This window comes from Hetaerina americana, unplaced genomic scaffold, assembly GCF_022747635.1.
Source record: "Hetaerina americana unplaced genomic scaffold, ioHetAmer1.1.p SCAF_6, whole genome shotgun sequence".
Classification (NCBI taxonomy): Eukaryota; Metazoa; Arthropoda; class Insecta; order Odonata; family Calopterygidae; genus Hetaerina; species Hetaerina americana.
In genome coordinates, this window is record NW_027287205.1 from 65,706,090 (window position 1) to 65,722,207 (window position 16,118).

Below are 16,118 nucleotides of genomic sequence, written 5' to 3' on the forward strand. Positions count from 1 at the left end.
TGGGAAGAACTAGAGGTAGGAATGAAAGTGGGCGGGGAATTCGTAAAATCAGTTAGGTTTGCTGATGACCAAGCTTTAGTTTGTCAGTCAGCCAAGGGGCTGCAAGCATTGGTGAGTGAATTGGAAATTCAGTGCGACAGGTATGGGATGAGAATCAACATTAATAAAACAAAGGTTATGCGATTTTCTAGAAAGAAAAAGGGCAAGCTTAACATTAAAATAGGAGGGCAAAAACTAGAGCAGGTAGAACAGTTTACGTATCTCGGTAGTGTTTTGGACCAACACGGTCAAAGTAGTAGGGACGTAAGGAGAAGAATTGCGCTAGGCAAAGAGGCTTTCACGAGGAGGAGGGAGTTGATGACGGGGACTTTGAGTAAGGATGTTAAGAAAAGACTCGTAAAAACTTTGATATGGAGCGTAGCTATGTACGGCGCGGAAACGTGGTCATTGAAGCAGGAGGATAGACGTAGACTGGAGGCTTTTGAAATGTGGGTGTGGAGAAGAATGGAGAAGGTGAAATGGACAGAGAAGAAAACAAATGAGGAAGTACTTGGTATGGTGGGCGAAGAGAGGGGTTTGTTGGGAGCAATCCTATGGAGGCAGGAAAAGTGGATGAAGGGGGTGTTGACCGGCAGTGGGATGTTGAAGACTGTGATAGAGGGTAGAATGTTGGGCAAAAGAGGAAAGGGAAGGAACAGGATAGGGATGTTGGACGGGATGAAGGGCGGAAGAAAGTACTCAGAGATGAAGAGGGACCTGGTGTAGAGTAGAATTTAGGGTTGTGTTTTGTTAGTAGCCACAAAATATTTGTTTGGTAGTTGTGTCCATCGAAAAACCTACCTTAACCGGTAGATTACCTTAAAAAAATATATAAAATATCTATATTCTAAAAATCTACATCTTTGTTTTTATATATATCTATAAACTATGAGGAAAACGTGGAAATTAAAACGAAAAGTTTTAGGCATGATATTTCAACGTATGACGTAATTTTGACTCGTACGCATTGACATCATTAAAGCCGTCTCATCATAACAGTGGGTGCTTTTCTCAAGTGGGATTCGCACCTGCGACATCAATATTCGATTCCACCGATTAGTAATGAATGAATAATGAAAGTGCCGTTATTGTTTATTTTCTTTAGATTTAATCTTATTTAAGAACTGGCTATGCTTCTTCGATGTGTTCGCAGCTTCAGCCTTAGGTGTTCAAAAATATTGCCATTTGGCTGTTTGCCCACTGTTTACTGGTACTACATTCTTGTTTTTAGACTGGGTGGTTCTACAGGATAGGCTGGTTCACAGGATACCAGTCAAGGAGTCGAGAGAGAGAGAGAGCAATTTAAAATTAATAGAAGTAACAAAGTTCTATGGCAGTAATGCTTACGTCGCTGCTATCAATACTGTTCCATCGTCTATTTATCCTTTTTCGATTGCCTCCGGGATCGATCGCTGCCATTGTCATTTGCCACTCGCGCGGATGACGCGAAATGGTCACTAATTACCGAGTTTAAGTATTGATTGAAACAAATTATAGAAAAGTTTTCAGATGACTTCATGCACTCCAGAGTACGTCATAATTGTTTTCAGGGGGAATAAATTTAATTATTCAGGTTCCATATTAACCTAGATGGCAACCAATGTAAACTCCAGGTTCTCCTGGAACCTTTGAAAGATCTTTTTTGTGGAATGACTCGCTGTCATTGGCGATAAAGTCCCGTGCGTTATTCTAAAATCAAAGGAGATTTTGCATTAGAGAGTCAGCTCCTCAACTTATTCCAAGGGCATGTTATTTCTGTTGGCCCCTAAGGGTCTGCTCGGGAGTCCCAATATACAATCTCCGAAGCGCCATTGCTAAGGTCTCAACTCTACCCGCCTTAAATGTGCGAAATGACTAATTTGTTCCATTATAAGAGTGATTAAATTTGACAGTTGATGGTGACATCTGGTCTGAATAAAGAAGCACTAAACAAAGATTAATCAAATGACTTGCAATAATCATTATTGATGAATCCTTGTTGATCAAATGATTGTCGGTCGAATAAAATATCGTTGGCCGAACAATCAATAGTTGACTTTCGAACCTACTAGATTCGATACGATTTTTCTGTTTCATCAACACAAATCTGTAGTAATCAAATTTGGAAGTTAATTACTGATGGGATATCCATAAATCCAGCATTCAATAATCATACCTAATATCGTCACTAATTAGTAATAATAAATGATAAGAATCTATGATTGCCGATCATGCGAAAGGGGCTAGATGAAAGTGTAACCCGGCCTAGAAGTTCTCGAAATGCTCGTTAGGTTTATTTCGGTAGTCTAGGGTAATCATTTCTCACTAAGAGGCTGCCGTATCCACTTCCTCGCACTGATCTACCTCAACGCCCAAGTCACAGACGGGGACGCGGCTTGAAGGTCAAACCGATGAAGGCGCCTCCCTTGGCTCATGTAATTTTGCACATATAATATCCGACTCACTAACTAATGTCTGCACTCGTCCTGGCTCCACTGCTTAAGCCTACTTATCTCATTCTACCGCGCAGACATGCTCGGTTAAAATAAAACTGTTCGCGCCAAGGTCATCGGGTGCGATCACCTGAGATCAACGGACTGTTAAAGACTGAAGGACATACGACGGAGCTTTTTTTTTAAGTCTCTTCAGTTACCTTCTTAAGTGTGCCGTAGAGAATTTTCTGTTCATTCCGTTTTCAATCAAGGCCCGATACCACGGTCTAGAAGGTCAAAAATGTCCTGAATAGCTCAAATGTTTTTCATTTTTAGTCTTATTTTATTAAAAAATTGCTCATTCAAACCATGCTACTTTCCGCAACTACAACCCTAGTTTAATCATCAACTATAGTTCTTCATGCCTAATGCTCGGCTAACTAACACAAAGAGCACGCAGTAGTTACGGAACACTTCAATCAAGGAAATTGAGCGTTTTTTTTAAATTAATCTTTATGTCATATACATGTAAAGTTTAAAGAAGTCATTGAGATGCTTTATAATGATAATCGATATTCTTAGTGAAGACAGTACGTTCAGTGAGCGATGGAAAGTAAATGAAAGAGAGGAAATGAAGGGCATTTTAGGAAATAATAAAGCATAATCCCTATTTTAGTGCTATTTGAGTTTATCGTCCACTAAAATTAATGGCCTGTTCGACCGCTACTCATCTAGAACATGCAATTTGGAGTTAGTTGCTATGAATTTAAGATAAAAGTTAAGTTTTTCGACAGTTCAAAACATGTTACTTAATAGTATTTCTCCATTTGTCCACTGTGTGATATTTCCGATTGACCTATTTCATTCTGATAATCATGTGCGTTTTTTTCCAAACCACGACTAATTTTCGTCAATGAAGTATTCAGCGAGATGTGCATTCAACTTAAGTCATACTTTCATGACTTTCACCCATATGGTTCCTACCCTAACGTTTGTTTTCATTATCCATTTCCCTCATCCGACACAGGCTTACATATACATATACACGGGATGTTATTGCGTGGCCATTAATTTTAGCCTTCGACACCCTCCTATGTGCGGTTCGAAATGCAGGAGGAATTCGTCGATTGCAATGACAATAAAGGAGGTTATTGCGCCAACCGAAATAAAAAATTCTTTTCCCAGAGCATTCACCCATTCGCACCAAACGATTCAGTCATTTCAAGCGATGTAGTACTCTTGAATTTCTGCCAAACATTGCACGATTCTCCGTTGGTTGGCATCTCTGGATTTTAATAATTCGCAGGAAATAATTCACTTTTAGCCATAATTCTACTGGATGAGGATCAGCAGAAGGACAGCTTAAGCGAACCCTATTAAAGAGTAATTTTCAAATGACAAATTATTTTGAAAGTGCTCTTCATTGTGGAGAGGGGCCTCCGGCAAATTTGAGTTAAACTTTGTCACTGAATATAAATATCAACATCAAACTAGTTAATGTCTTCTGAGAAATTTGAGGAAATTCATACAAATTAATCACCACGTCGGCATATTAAATTGTGTTAAGAGTAATGGTTTGCCGTGAATATAATTCAAATTATCACCAAAAAATTGCCAAGGTATTGAATGAGGCTTGAAAATAACACATTATCAAGACTCTTCTTATTCAAAAATGTCGGAAAAACCATTTCAGTAGAGTTAAAAATAATACGAGTTGCTTTATTTTGTTAGTGCCAACTTGAATTAGTCAATGGAAATCAGTGAAATTCTTTATTTACTGTTGTGAAACATTTTCATGTTTAGAGTCCTTAGTGCGTGCCCATTTGCAATTGAATAAATTATATTACCAATTATATGAAATGTTTATTGTACAATCGAATCAAAATTTTAAGATTTCAATCCTTTAAGAGTAGGAATTCTTTCGTATATTTCTCTCTCCATTGCACGATTATTTCTTAAATGTTTATGATTCGAAATTGAAAAACGTTCCAATATAAGAGACTGAATTACGATCATTGCTGACTCGTCTTCCTTTGCTTTTCTCTGAGCAAAGAAATGAGAAAGATGAGAGAATTCGAGCGCTGAAAGTTAAACACAAGTATAAATCTCAAGTAGTAATACTTATACATATATATTTAAATAATTAAACAAGTAAAACATGATATTTTGGCTTCGTCACGATTTGATATAAGTGAGGCATTGACAATTTGAAATATACTGGCTTCTACTCTCATTTCCACGAGACGTCATGATAAATATATGTAGTTTTACCATCTTGGAAAAAAATTATACCCTGAATTTCTCAACCTTTGCCATTTCTCAATCAAATTTCAACTCCTCAATGAACGAAAAAATATTCAAAACAAGAACCACGAAATTTAATCGAAATCAGATGGAGGAATAATCACTATTTTTTTATAAGCTGCGTCAAATTGTCGATGAGGTCGGTGAAATTCATTCTCTCTTCTTAACTGAGACGTTCAATTCCCCATCCCATTTACCTAAGCCATGATCGTTAACCCGGCAGGGGACGAGACAGTTTCTTGCAGGTCAATAACATCAGTCGGTGACGAAACCTAAATCTTGTTAAATCGAGGATTTCCAATCACACGTCCCATGCGGTAAGAATGGGGGTGGTAGGACAAAAGGGAGTTGAACCCACTCCCCCTCGTCGCCCCCCCCCTCCCCCAAGTTCAACAACCTCACTGCTTTGAGCACGCAGGCCCGCCTTCGATTTCCTTGATCTACACAGCACCCCCCCCGCCCCGACCTATCCCACGCGGGACTGCACGTTACGGGTTGAGGTAGCTGGCCGCCAGACTTTCTCCTCCCTCTTGCTTTTTTTTCTTCAACCTAATAAAACTAGGGGTCCCCGACCTACGACCCTCGTACTTGATGCAGCCGTTTAGGTTCTTCCTAGCCATGTCTCTGGAAAATTAATCCGATCAATGCTTCTCAATAAACCCGACCCAATAATTCCCCTTACTGCAATAGATAAATAATTTTTACCGGGTTTCTTCTTGTCACGGACCTGATTGAACGGTTAATTTCTAGTAACGAATAAAATAACTCCCACCCCACCACATGCGAAATATGAATGGCGTAATTACTTTTAATGAACTGGGGAGTTGTTTGAGTGGCTATTGAACATGCAGAAATATTTTCATTTCAATAATTTCAAGATCATGGTATTCATATTTTTTTTCAGCTGCGAAATGGTTTGAAAAAAATAACAATAGCACAGCGGTTGGTTTTGCTAAGGTTATTTTTGTCTATCGCTTCATATTGATGCCTAAAACAATATACGGACGTAAAACGTAATTTTTGAGGTTTGCCAAGATGTGAAAGAATCAGCAGCTCATCCGTCTTGTTTCCGATCAAACGTGAAAACGCTTTGTATTGTTCATTTCCGTTTCTTGAAATAGTTTGAAAATTATTTGTCAAAGATTGACTATTTTTAGACTGGTCCGCCGGGATATTTTACAGCTTCCTAAAGATATGGAACACTAACACCCTTGTAATTGTTTACGTCAGGCGAAATATCTCTTTCAAAAAGTTTAGCAAACTTCGTCGTCAGCTGCTTCGGCGCGAAATACATTTAGCCCTTTCGTCTCCGCGGCTTACGTGGTTAGGGAAAGTGAAGTTTTGATAGCCGGAATAAAAATAAAAATCACTTTTCCAGTATTATCTCCAGAAAGTACGCGCAATTTTCCACTTTTGAAATTATTTACTTGTTAGTTATATGTTACACAATCCCGATTTTAAAAATTCTTCGCTTCAGTATGTACACGCTGGAGCCATTCCAGGAGCAGCTCGCATTTTTAGACAACCCATTCAAGGACATGACTCCAGGAGAATCGTCACAATAGTGGCACCTCAACTTACCTTGCAGTCAATGCATCAAAAAGAGGTATAATATCCCCGGCATACTTTTGCACGAGTGAAATGTCGGCCCAAGGATGAAGTACCACCCAATGGATGTATTTTAGAATTCAGGTTATTAATTCACTAGTCACGTGGAAACTCACTATTTGGATAGCACTAGCGTCAAGCCCACGCGCGGTCTTGTATGAACTGCAGTTTACGTTAATCAAATTTTAAAGATTCAACTAGCTTATCAGATTTTCGGAAATTTTATTGAAAGTAGAAATTATCTTGCTATTTACGATTGTTGATTGGTTAAACTTTGCGTTCCTTCGATACTATTTGCTGTAACACGCCTGAATATTCAAAACGGGTAATTTATATAAATTTCGATTACTTGCCACATGATGTAAAAAATAGGCATTTTATTATGATGAAGTCAGAGAAAAATGGAAAAAATAAGGGATATTCTGCTCACCTAGTGGCTTCTCGATGATCGGGATCTGAAAGTCGGAAGGTTGCTCCCTGGACGACTGGTGGACCTTGGGTGCGAAGTAATGTTGGGCGGCCAGGGAGAGAGAGGAAAAGGGCGAGATGGGGCCAGACAGGAGAGGAGGTGGCCCCACCCCCTTCCTCCAGGACCTTCCAGGAACGTCTGGCCCAGCCTCAATCCCCTAGCCGTCTGTCTGACATCGCGCGCGACTTCTCTACACCTACACACTCTTCGCCAAGTTTTTTTCGCGAGGGTCGTTCAACTCGACGGTTGCCATGGTTACCTTGTGCAGTGCGGCGCGAAGGGAAGATTCAGCGAGACTTAGTTCACGGTGTGCCTGACAGGTGGCAATGAAAGTCGAAGGTGTACGCCATGACACCTACGGAGAAAATGTTGAAACTTGAGCAGGTTGTAAGACAAACCTCTAATTTTAAATTGTCTCTTTTTTTCAAAGATATTAATATATGTTTTCAAAATGCTAATAAAAATGGAGGAAACTGGATAACATGGATATATATCAGTCATGTACTTAAATGACTGATTCTAATCCCTTTCGGAGGTAGTTTCGTGGATGACACTGCAATATACGTATACTTCTTTCACAGTGGACACATTGAGTTCACGAAAGATGAAAAAAGAAAGATTTTGAGCAATTGTTATCTTCAGGCCTCTGTACAGAGACTAGTTTCCCTGACTTCCTAGCAAGCATGAATACATTTTGTTTATATACCTAAACTATAGATAGATACCCTCCTGATGGTCTACAAATTTAACTTTGTGGAAGGGCTTTTCTTCTGATGATTCTATTTTTTTTGTATTTTTATAGTACAAATACACTTAATGATAGAAATAGCGAGATGTTTTTCAAATAAAGACATGGGTAGGCATTATTATTTCCAAAGGTCAGTAGGCAGTCATTGCAAATTCAAGAATAGGGGAAAGGTGAAAAACTTTGTTATTTTTTAATAAAGAGATCAATTTATTTGTGCATAATGCCCAATAACTTGCACTCTGATTAGAGTGAGGCACAGCTGTTGTAGCTCAAGTGCCTGTTAATCATTGAGTAAAATGTTTTAGCCTCATTATCAAGCCAAAGGTTTGTTTGAGAGATAAGGGTAGAGATCACCTAGAAAATGTCCAACCGCATATTAAATTTACACATAAGGGTTCTATGGTTTCCCAGGAAGATCTGGAACCAGAAAAATCACACAGCTTTGGGCAGCTGAGGGTGATCTTAGCCCTCTGATCAGTAGCCCAGAACTCCATCAACTGCACTACCACATCCCTTCTTTAACCCATAAACGTTTTATTATTTCAAATGTAATTTTTTTCTTAATTATGATGATTATGTCATCTATTCTAATGCAACCAAAAAATTGAGCTCTTGTTTAGTGGATGTGTATCACTGTGCACCTAGCCCAATCCATTGAAAATATTAAGCATTAATTTCCTGTTCTATCCTTAACCTTTAACTCATGTGGTTCAAATTTCACTTTTACTTAAAAATTCAAGTCTAATGTGTTATCATTACTGTTAGTCTACCTATTAAATATTCCATGACAAGTATTATATGTTAGTTATAAGATGATTTCCTATGGCATAAACTCCATTTCCTCCTTTAGTTAGTTCTTGGTCCTTTGTACCTGCCTTCTGCCATCAAAAAGTCCAGTCTTTTCCTTTTTCTCCCCTGTTCCCCTAACAATCTATAACAGTCTTCAGTATTTGACTTCCCTGGTTTCAACATCCCCTCCTCATCTGTTGTACATATTCTTCAAATTTCACTCACCAATTTGCCCCATGCTAGTAAAATGTTTTTACATCATATTTTATCCAAACCCAAGCAGGATTACAGAAAAGCATCTTGACTAGATACAAGAAGTTGCCAGAAGATCATTGGAGCATTTGCTTATAGAAATATTCAGTTTTTTTGTGAATTAATGAAGTGCAATTGGTGAAAAACTCTTGACATCAGTGCGACCACTGATACCTTGGGTGGAGAGAATCCCGGCATTGGCATTGACCTATTCACTATTAACAAATGTCACCAAGGGGTCCACCGCTTATTGTGTCATCGCACAGACAGCGTACTCACTTAAAGTACTCTCCACGTAGTTCGTCGGGTAGGGATACCACTGAAAAAGATCTCCCCTCTCCAGAATCCGAACCTTGGCCCTCCAGTTGGGAAGCCAGTATGCTAGCAACCACACCACCTTGATCCCCTTTAAATATTTATTTGCTCATAATGGTCTAAATTACAGTTCTCATTCTGTCACTTTATCATATGTGGGTAACTAATGAATGTATAACCAACAAGGTATTGTTTTCACTTATAAATATTGTATAAGAAATGCAATTTCTATTGAATTCAATGTCTTATGAAATATTATAGTTTTTCAGTGTGGAACACAATTCTTGGATCATCTGTTTTAAGCATGCCATGGGGAATCCAGAGAGCAGGCCTTGCTGGTGGTACATTATTAATGGTAATAATGGGTGCCTTGTGTCTCTACACAGCCTATCGCATTCTGAAAGTGAATTCCATTTTTCCTGGCAAGTGATTTTCTTATATTTAGGACTATGAAGTTCTAGTTTAATTCTTTGGTGACTATAATAAGAAAATTCTCTTCCAAACTCATTGTCTTATGACTTTATCTGTACCATTAAATGACTACTTGCAGGTGAACATGAGCAAACAGATGTCAGTGATCTATGTAAAATGCTCTTAGGGCGTCATATTGCAATTCTTACCAGGATAATCTCCATGGTTGTACTCATAGGAGCTGCCATAGTTTATTGGGTCCTCATGTCTAACTTTCTGTACAACTCTGTTGGTTATTTTCATGGTAAGTGCCCCCTTGATGTTACAAAATTACCTTTTTCCATACATAACTGTTATGAACAATTCCTTAGCCTTTCTAATTTAATTGTATTAATGGAAATATATTCTTATTTCAGACAGCATATATGATACCTTCTCCAAAGACATAAATACATTAAATGTAACAGGTGCAGAGGGTAAGTAGCACAATTTATTTTCTATTCAGAAATATTTTAATGATTTTTTACTTGTGGAAAAAATGTCAAAGTAAGAGCATTCTTAGGAAATTAAAAATGTACTCTTTGGAAATTTACTGTTTGGGACCCACACATACATACGGGGTGCAGTGCTTAAATCCGGACTAGCACGTGTTTCCTCAAGTGCGATTTCCTCGCCGGGTAAGCGAAACCTTCCCCAGACTTCTCTGAAGCATTATACTTAGACACAATATCGTAAGCAGTTGATCTGGGGTAACTAAAGAATTGAACTATTTCAAACTTTTACGCCCAGCGCAAACACTTTGATAATAGCAGCTCTTCGATTGTACTCCGCACTTGTACGTAACATATTGGCCGTTTTGAGGTTTTGACTGTTTACTAGATGCCTATAGAATTTTTGTTGTCTCAGGCGTAACTTTGTGGAATTTGCATAACATATTGAAATGTAATGAAATAATTGACTTTGTAATTCCACACACTTTATTTATTACCAATTATTTTTCACCAACGTGCCACCCATGGAAGCGGTGAACCTTGCCGAAGACATCCTCATCCGGAAATCCATCCCAGTTCTAGTTATAAGTGAACTTTGTGCATTACTTAAGACGTGTGTTTCCCAAAATTATTTCATTTTTAATGGTACCTATTTCCAACAACCCAATGGTTTAGCCATGGGCTCGCCCTTGTCCCCACTCCTGGCCGATATGTATATGGCCAATTTTGAAAAAGTTTTGTTCTCCTCAGCCTACCCTCTCATTAATAATGTATTTTGTTGGTTAAGATATGTAGACGATGTCTTCTGTGTGTGGACAGGTTCTGATAGGCAACTAGATCAGTTTCTAGCACATCTAAATTCTATCAATTCTAATGTACAATTCACGTGTGAAAAAGAGGAAAAAGGTTCCCTGAATTTCCTCGACCTATCCATTTCTAAAGACAAAGATGGGTTACAGTATTCCATTTTTAGGAAAGAAATGTATACAGACCAATTAATTAATTCCTCTTCAAGGCATTGCTTCACCCAAAAGCTTTCGGCATTTCATGCAATGATCCACCGTTTGACCGCTATCCCTATGTCAAAATTCAATGTAAATAAGGAACTTAATGTAATTAAAACGTTAGCAGTAAACAATGGGTATTCAGAAGATCTAATAAATAAACTTTACCGGAATAAACTTACAAAAATAGCGTTAAGCCACATTTACAACCCCGAACATGTAAAAGATCCCACTGCCAAATGGCGGAGAATACTATATCTTGGGACTATTTCTCAAAAAGTAATTAAAAGTTTACCTAAAGAAAAAATTAAATGTGCCTTTTACAGTCGTTCATGCCTTAAGAACCTGATCTCTCACACTAAAGACAAAGTCCCCGAAAACGAGAGGAGTGGAGTGTATGAGTTAAAGTGCTCGGATTGTAGCACAAAGTATATTGGACAAACAGGACGGAAATTTAAAGAAAGGATTAAAGAACACCAAACATGTGTAAAAAATAAGAACATAACATCCCTCTTTGCAAAACACCTCATCGAAAGTGATCACAAAAGTGACTTTGTGACAAAAATTATTCATTTTGAAGAAAAAGGTCAAAGGCTCGATGCTTTGGAGCAGTTAGAAATTTTGAAATGTGTCCGTTGGAAAGATGATCTTGCCAACGAAATTTTGTATCCCTCCCACTCCCCACTCCTAGACCTACCACTCTTCTAAATCAAAAATGTAATTCTCTTTTCTTCCCAGCTACATTGTAACCTTTTTACCCCTCCGACCTCCCTCTCTGACCAACCCCCCCCTCCTATGATCAGAAGGTATATATAGCCAGCGTGCTTCTATGAGGACCACCTGATGATGACGTTCAACGTCGAAACCTGGGTCGTGTGTTTTTAAATAAAGTGTGTGGAATTACAAAGTCAATTATTTCATTACATTTCAATATAGATGCCTATAGATTTCATGAACGCCCATTGCGATCTCCAGTGGAACTATGATATGGCAGGAAATTCAAATTGAAATTGTCTGGATTTGTCTGTCTGGATGAATTTTTTTTTTAATCTTCAGCACAGTTAAGAATTTATGTTGTTTATGCATTGTATATGTACTTATACAATGCACATGTATTACAGTATATGTAAATATCTTGACGACATTTAATATGGTTGTACCATTAATCAAATTAATGAAGTATATTATATTATAATATTATTATGCATTATATCTTTGATTGACAGTTTTGTGTCCCAGCTACCACCCAGTCTCAAAAATGAATGACACTGAAGTGCACCAGGGAGGGATTTCTCCAACTGCACCCATAGTTACTGATGCCTCTAAGCATCCATGGGAGAAATCCATTGTGGAAGAGCACTCATCAATATATGAAAAAGTATGGACTGTGCAAGGGTCGGTTCCCATTATTTTGGCTGTTTTGATATTTCCATTGGTCAACTTTAGATCTGCAACATTTTTCACAAAATTCAACTCTTTGGGTAAGCTGAAATATACATACTTACTTGGAACTTTTTAAAGCATTGACTTAAAATGTAATGTCAATTTTCTCATGCTGATTATGTATTATGTTTGTTATAAGGGTAGAGCTTACATGCTTAGGCAAAACTAGTTCTGTTTAAAAAGGTGGGAACATCTAAATGACATTTAGATGATTGCAGTTTAGCTTGCTTACTGCAATAAAGCAGACAGAATTCACTGATTTCTGCCCCTGTACAAACAATGGACAGAATCAAAGTCTGCATCCTGTCGAAAATTCAGCAAACAATTTGGTTTTAACCAAAAATAGCATGAGTACAACCATTTAATGCAGACAAAGGCATGAATTAACTCTAAATTAACCTATGAAGTTAAGGTGGAAATGATAGGTAGATACCTAATTTATAAATATAGCATATAAGTAACTGTATTTTTTTGTGGTAGCTTCCTATTATATCCTCATAAATTTCATCGGTATTTAAATGTATAGTTTAATTAAAGAGAAAATAAATCAACAGAAAAAAAGCATTATACCTTCATATCTTTTTTTTACAGCAATAATTAATAATTTGTATCTTATGATATGCCTTATGTAATAACTATCAATGGGTGTTGTCATAAATAAAAAAATGTAATTGTGCAGAATTTAACACTTAATCTGAATGATTGTTTCTCCAGGTACCCTGTCGGTGTTTTACCTTATCATCTTTGTAGTGACCAAAGCAGCAAGCTGGGGGATCAATGTGAATTTGACTTTAAATCAAGGGAATGCTGTTGTCTCTAACCAAAACACCGTCATCCCAAGCACCAACAGTGAAAGCAATAAAATCACCGATTCAACAACACCCTTGTTCCTTCCCTCATTCCCAGCCTTGTCAGGGATGTTGGCTCTTTCATTTTTCATTCACAATATTATCGTCAACATAATGAAAAACAACAAGAAACAAGAAAATAATGTAAGTATTTACAACACTGCAAGAATGTATCATTATATCATCTCTACAATCTAAGATTATGAACAATGGGTGCATGAGGTCATAATGATGAATAGCATTCTATTTACAATCACAAGGAGGAAATCATTAATTAGGAGCTCGGAAATGTACTTATTACCATGTGAGAAAAATACGTTAAGTCTAATTTACTCTTAATTGCTGTGAACTAACATGAGATCTGATAATTAATTAACTAGATGCCGGTCCAACTAAACATACATGATAAATTTTAATTGAAAACTATCATTCATGATGAAAGGTAGTTCATGTAGCATTTGTTCCTCGGTAGGCAGCTGGAAAGGTGACCTTAGGCTTTAATTTGCCTGTGGCAAAGGCTTAGGATCATCAGCAACAGGAAGGAGAAGAAAGCAAATTGTTCCTTAAGGGAAGATCAGTATGGGCTTGGAAAGTGGTACTTGTGATGCCATTGCCACAGTTGATTTAATGAGGTCACTGATAAAAAGGAATATAGAAAATAACCAGGATGTAATATTTGTCTAGTGAATTTTGAGAAGGCATCAGTCCAGATTACTTTGAGAGCAATGAAAGAATGCTTCCTAGAAGATGGGTATAGACTGTGGAATTAGAGGACTTAGTCAAAGCCTCTCCATTAGAGGTAATCATTGAACATTTCTTTTCCTGGCTGTGGTTATTTTGAGGCTGGACCAGGGTTTTTTGCGATTGCCATTCTATACAGGATTTTATTTAAAAAATTGGGTGAACATCTTCAGGGTCCTCCTCGCAGTTGGTTTTTGCAATTTTAGTTAAAAGTGGGTATCATTATAAAAGCGTGCCCTTCTTCATTTTTCTTGATAGATGATTAGGTATCTTTGCAAAATAGTTGTTAAGGGTAAGGTAACTTGGATAATAGGGATTTCCTATCATACCCTTGATGGTGAAAATTCCACCTTTTGGGGTGAAAGAATTGGTATGAACCACTGATGATATCACTTCAAAGTAAGTGAAGTGATATCACCAGTGTTTGCTAATAACCTGAGAAGAGTTATAGAATATGATTAAGGGTGTTAGATTATGCCTGGCTTGCACAAAAATGGCCTTTTGGTAATTATTATGGTGTAATTCAGGTTAAAGTCATGATCATATGGAATAAGTTGTTGCACCGATATTGAGATGGTTGCATTCTGGGATTGATTTTCCTTGGGGTTGGAAAATAAGATGGCTTGTGATTGGAGTTGTACCAAAGTACATTTTGTTCGTCATTCCATGAACATGAATTTCCACGAAGTTGAGCCAGAAACCATCAAATGAATGGTTTGTGATTTTTGCCCCCTTGAAAATAAAAAAAATACCCATACTATTATTAAGCCATTATGATCTTGGGAAAAAGCATGTTTTAAACCTAGAAAGTAGAGTACTTAGTATGAGAGAATAAAAAGTATTTCAGTTTAATGATGCATACCTTTTTCCACAGAGCCGTGATCTTTCCATAGCTTTTGTGTTGGTGACTGCAACGTATCTGATCATTGGAACTGTGTTCTACGCTTGCTTTCCTTTGAACAAGGGATGCATTGAAGACGTAAGTTTCAAAATGAGCCAATAAGATTAAAGAAGTCCAACATTTAACCATTGGTCACCTCATTCCAAGCCTTTTTTCTAATTTCTAAACTAATGATGAAATGTAAGAACAGTTAAAAGATATTTCACTTGCCACCAATAAAAAGAAAAAAGCACATCAAATTGATCCATTTAAAAAATCATAATTATTAATTATTTTGAATGCCACTTTATCTACAATATAATAAGAGCTAGTGGGGAATATGTGAAAGTAACTGGATTAAAAATAAGTTCCATTATTAATTCACCTAATTAAATGCCTTCCTCTGTTTTTAATAAAATTGTATGTTAAATACCCTCCTAACAGTGACATTATTTTTACATAATGTTAATCTTTGATTTTTATTCTTAAGTTATATCAGAAGTAAGTTTTTATTTGTGTTAAATACATTTTTTGAGTTTCATCGTCTTGTCTGGAGGCCCTGGGGAAGATAGTATTGTGTGGGTATTCAAAGCATTGAAATTGGGTAACAATATATACAGTATTTCTTGATATATTAAAAAGGCAATTACATTTTCCTTGTGAATCCGAGAGTTTTATCTTGTCCTTAAAAATTCTGACACTGTCTTCTGAATAAACAAGGTTCCCGATAAAGAAGTACTATTTCCCTCATACATGAATATAGATATTTAATAACTTTCACTTTCATGGCAAGGAACAGCAATGTAGTAGGTACATACTTCAAAATTGGAACTACAGCATTCAATGAGGTACTCCCTGCAATATTTTTGAGAATTTGAAACTGAATACTTACCTTTTATCAGCGTTTGTTCCATCACGATGAAGAAGTTATCAAAATTTTATGCCATGTGATTTCTGAAAGATGCCCATTTAATGATATTTCCGATATTGTCTATTTTATGCAACTAAAGGCTTTCCTGAACAACTTTCCAACATCAGATGGAATGACAGTAGCTGCACGGATGTTCCTGTTTTTTCAACTCTTAACTGTTTTCCCATTACTTTCCTACATGATTCGAGTGCAACTTTTTTCAGCACTACCATTTATGAGGCCAAAGCCTCAATTACATCATGTCACTTCATTTTCCAAAGTCAACTCTATGACTTCCACGACACCACCAGCAAAAATGCTCTACATTGTTGGCATAAACATAACGCTGATCATAATTTGCATCCTATTTGCCATGTTTCTGCCTAAAGTTGGAACCATCATCAGGTATGTTCTCCATCGGGCATATAAAAATTGAATTCATGCATAATGCACTC

At 37.1% G+C, this 16,118-nt stretch overlaps 1 protein-coding gene across 1 annotated transcript in view; it reads left to right on the plus strand.

Moving 5' to 3' along the window:
* The window catches only part of LOC139694965 (neutral amino acid transporter 9-like), a 62,497-nt gene that overhangs the window by 45,514 nt on the left and 865 nt on the right, over nucleotides 1-16,118 (plus strand). Inside the window, exons 6-12 of the mRNA XM_071593515.1 lie at nucleotides 9,197-9,357; nucleotides 9,486-9,650; nucleotides 9,763-9,822; nucleotides 12,068-12,322; nucleotides 12,999-13,276; nucleotides 14,748-14,852; nucleotides 15,764-16,068. Coding sequence (XP_071449616.1) covers nucleotides 9,197-9,357; nucleotides 9,486-9,650; nucleotides 9,763-9,822; nucleotides 12,068-12,322; nucleotides 12,999-13,276; nucleotides 14,748-14,852; nucleotides 15,764-16,068 — 1,329 coding nt within the window. The remainder of the gene's footprint in view (nucleotides 1-9,196; nucleotides 9,358-9,485; nucleotides 9,651-9,762; nucleotides 9,823-12,067; nucleotides 12,323-12,998; nucleotides 13,277-14,747; nucleotides 14,853-15,763; nucleotides 16,069-16,118) is intronic.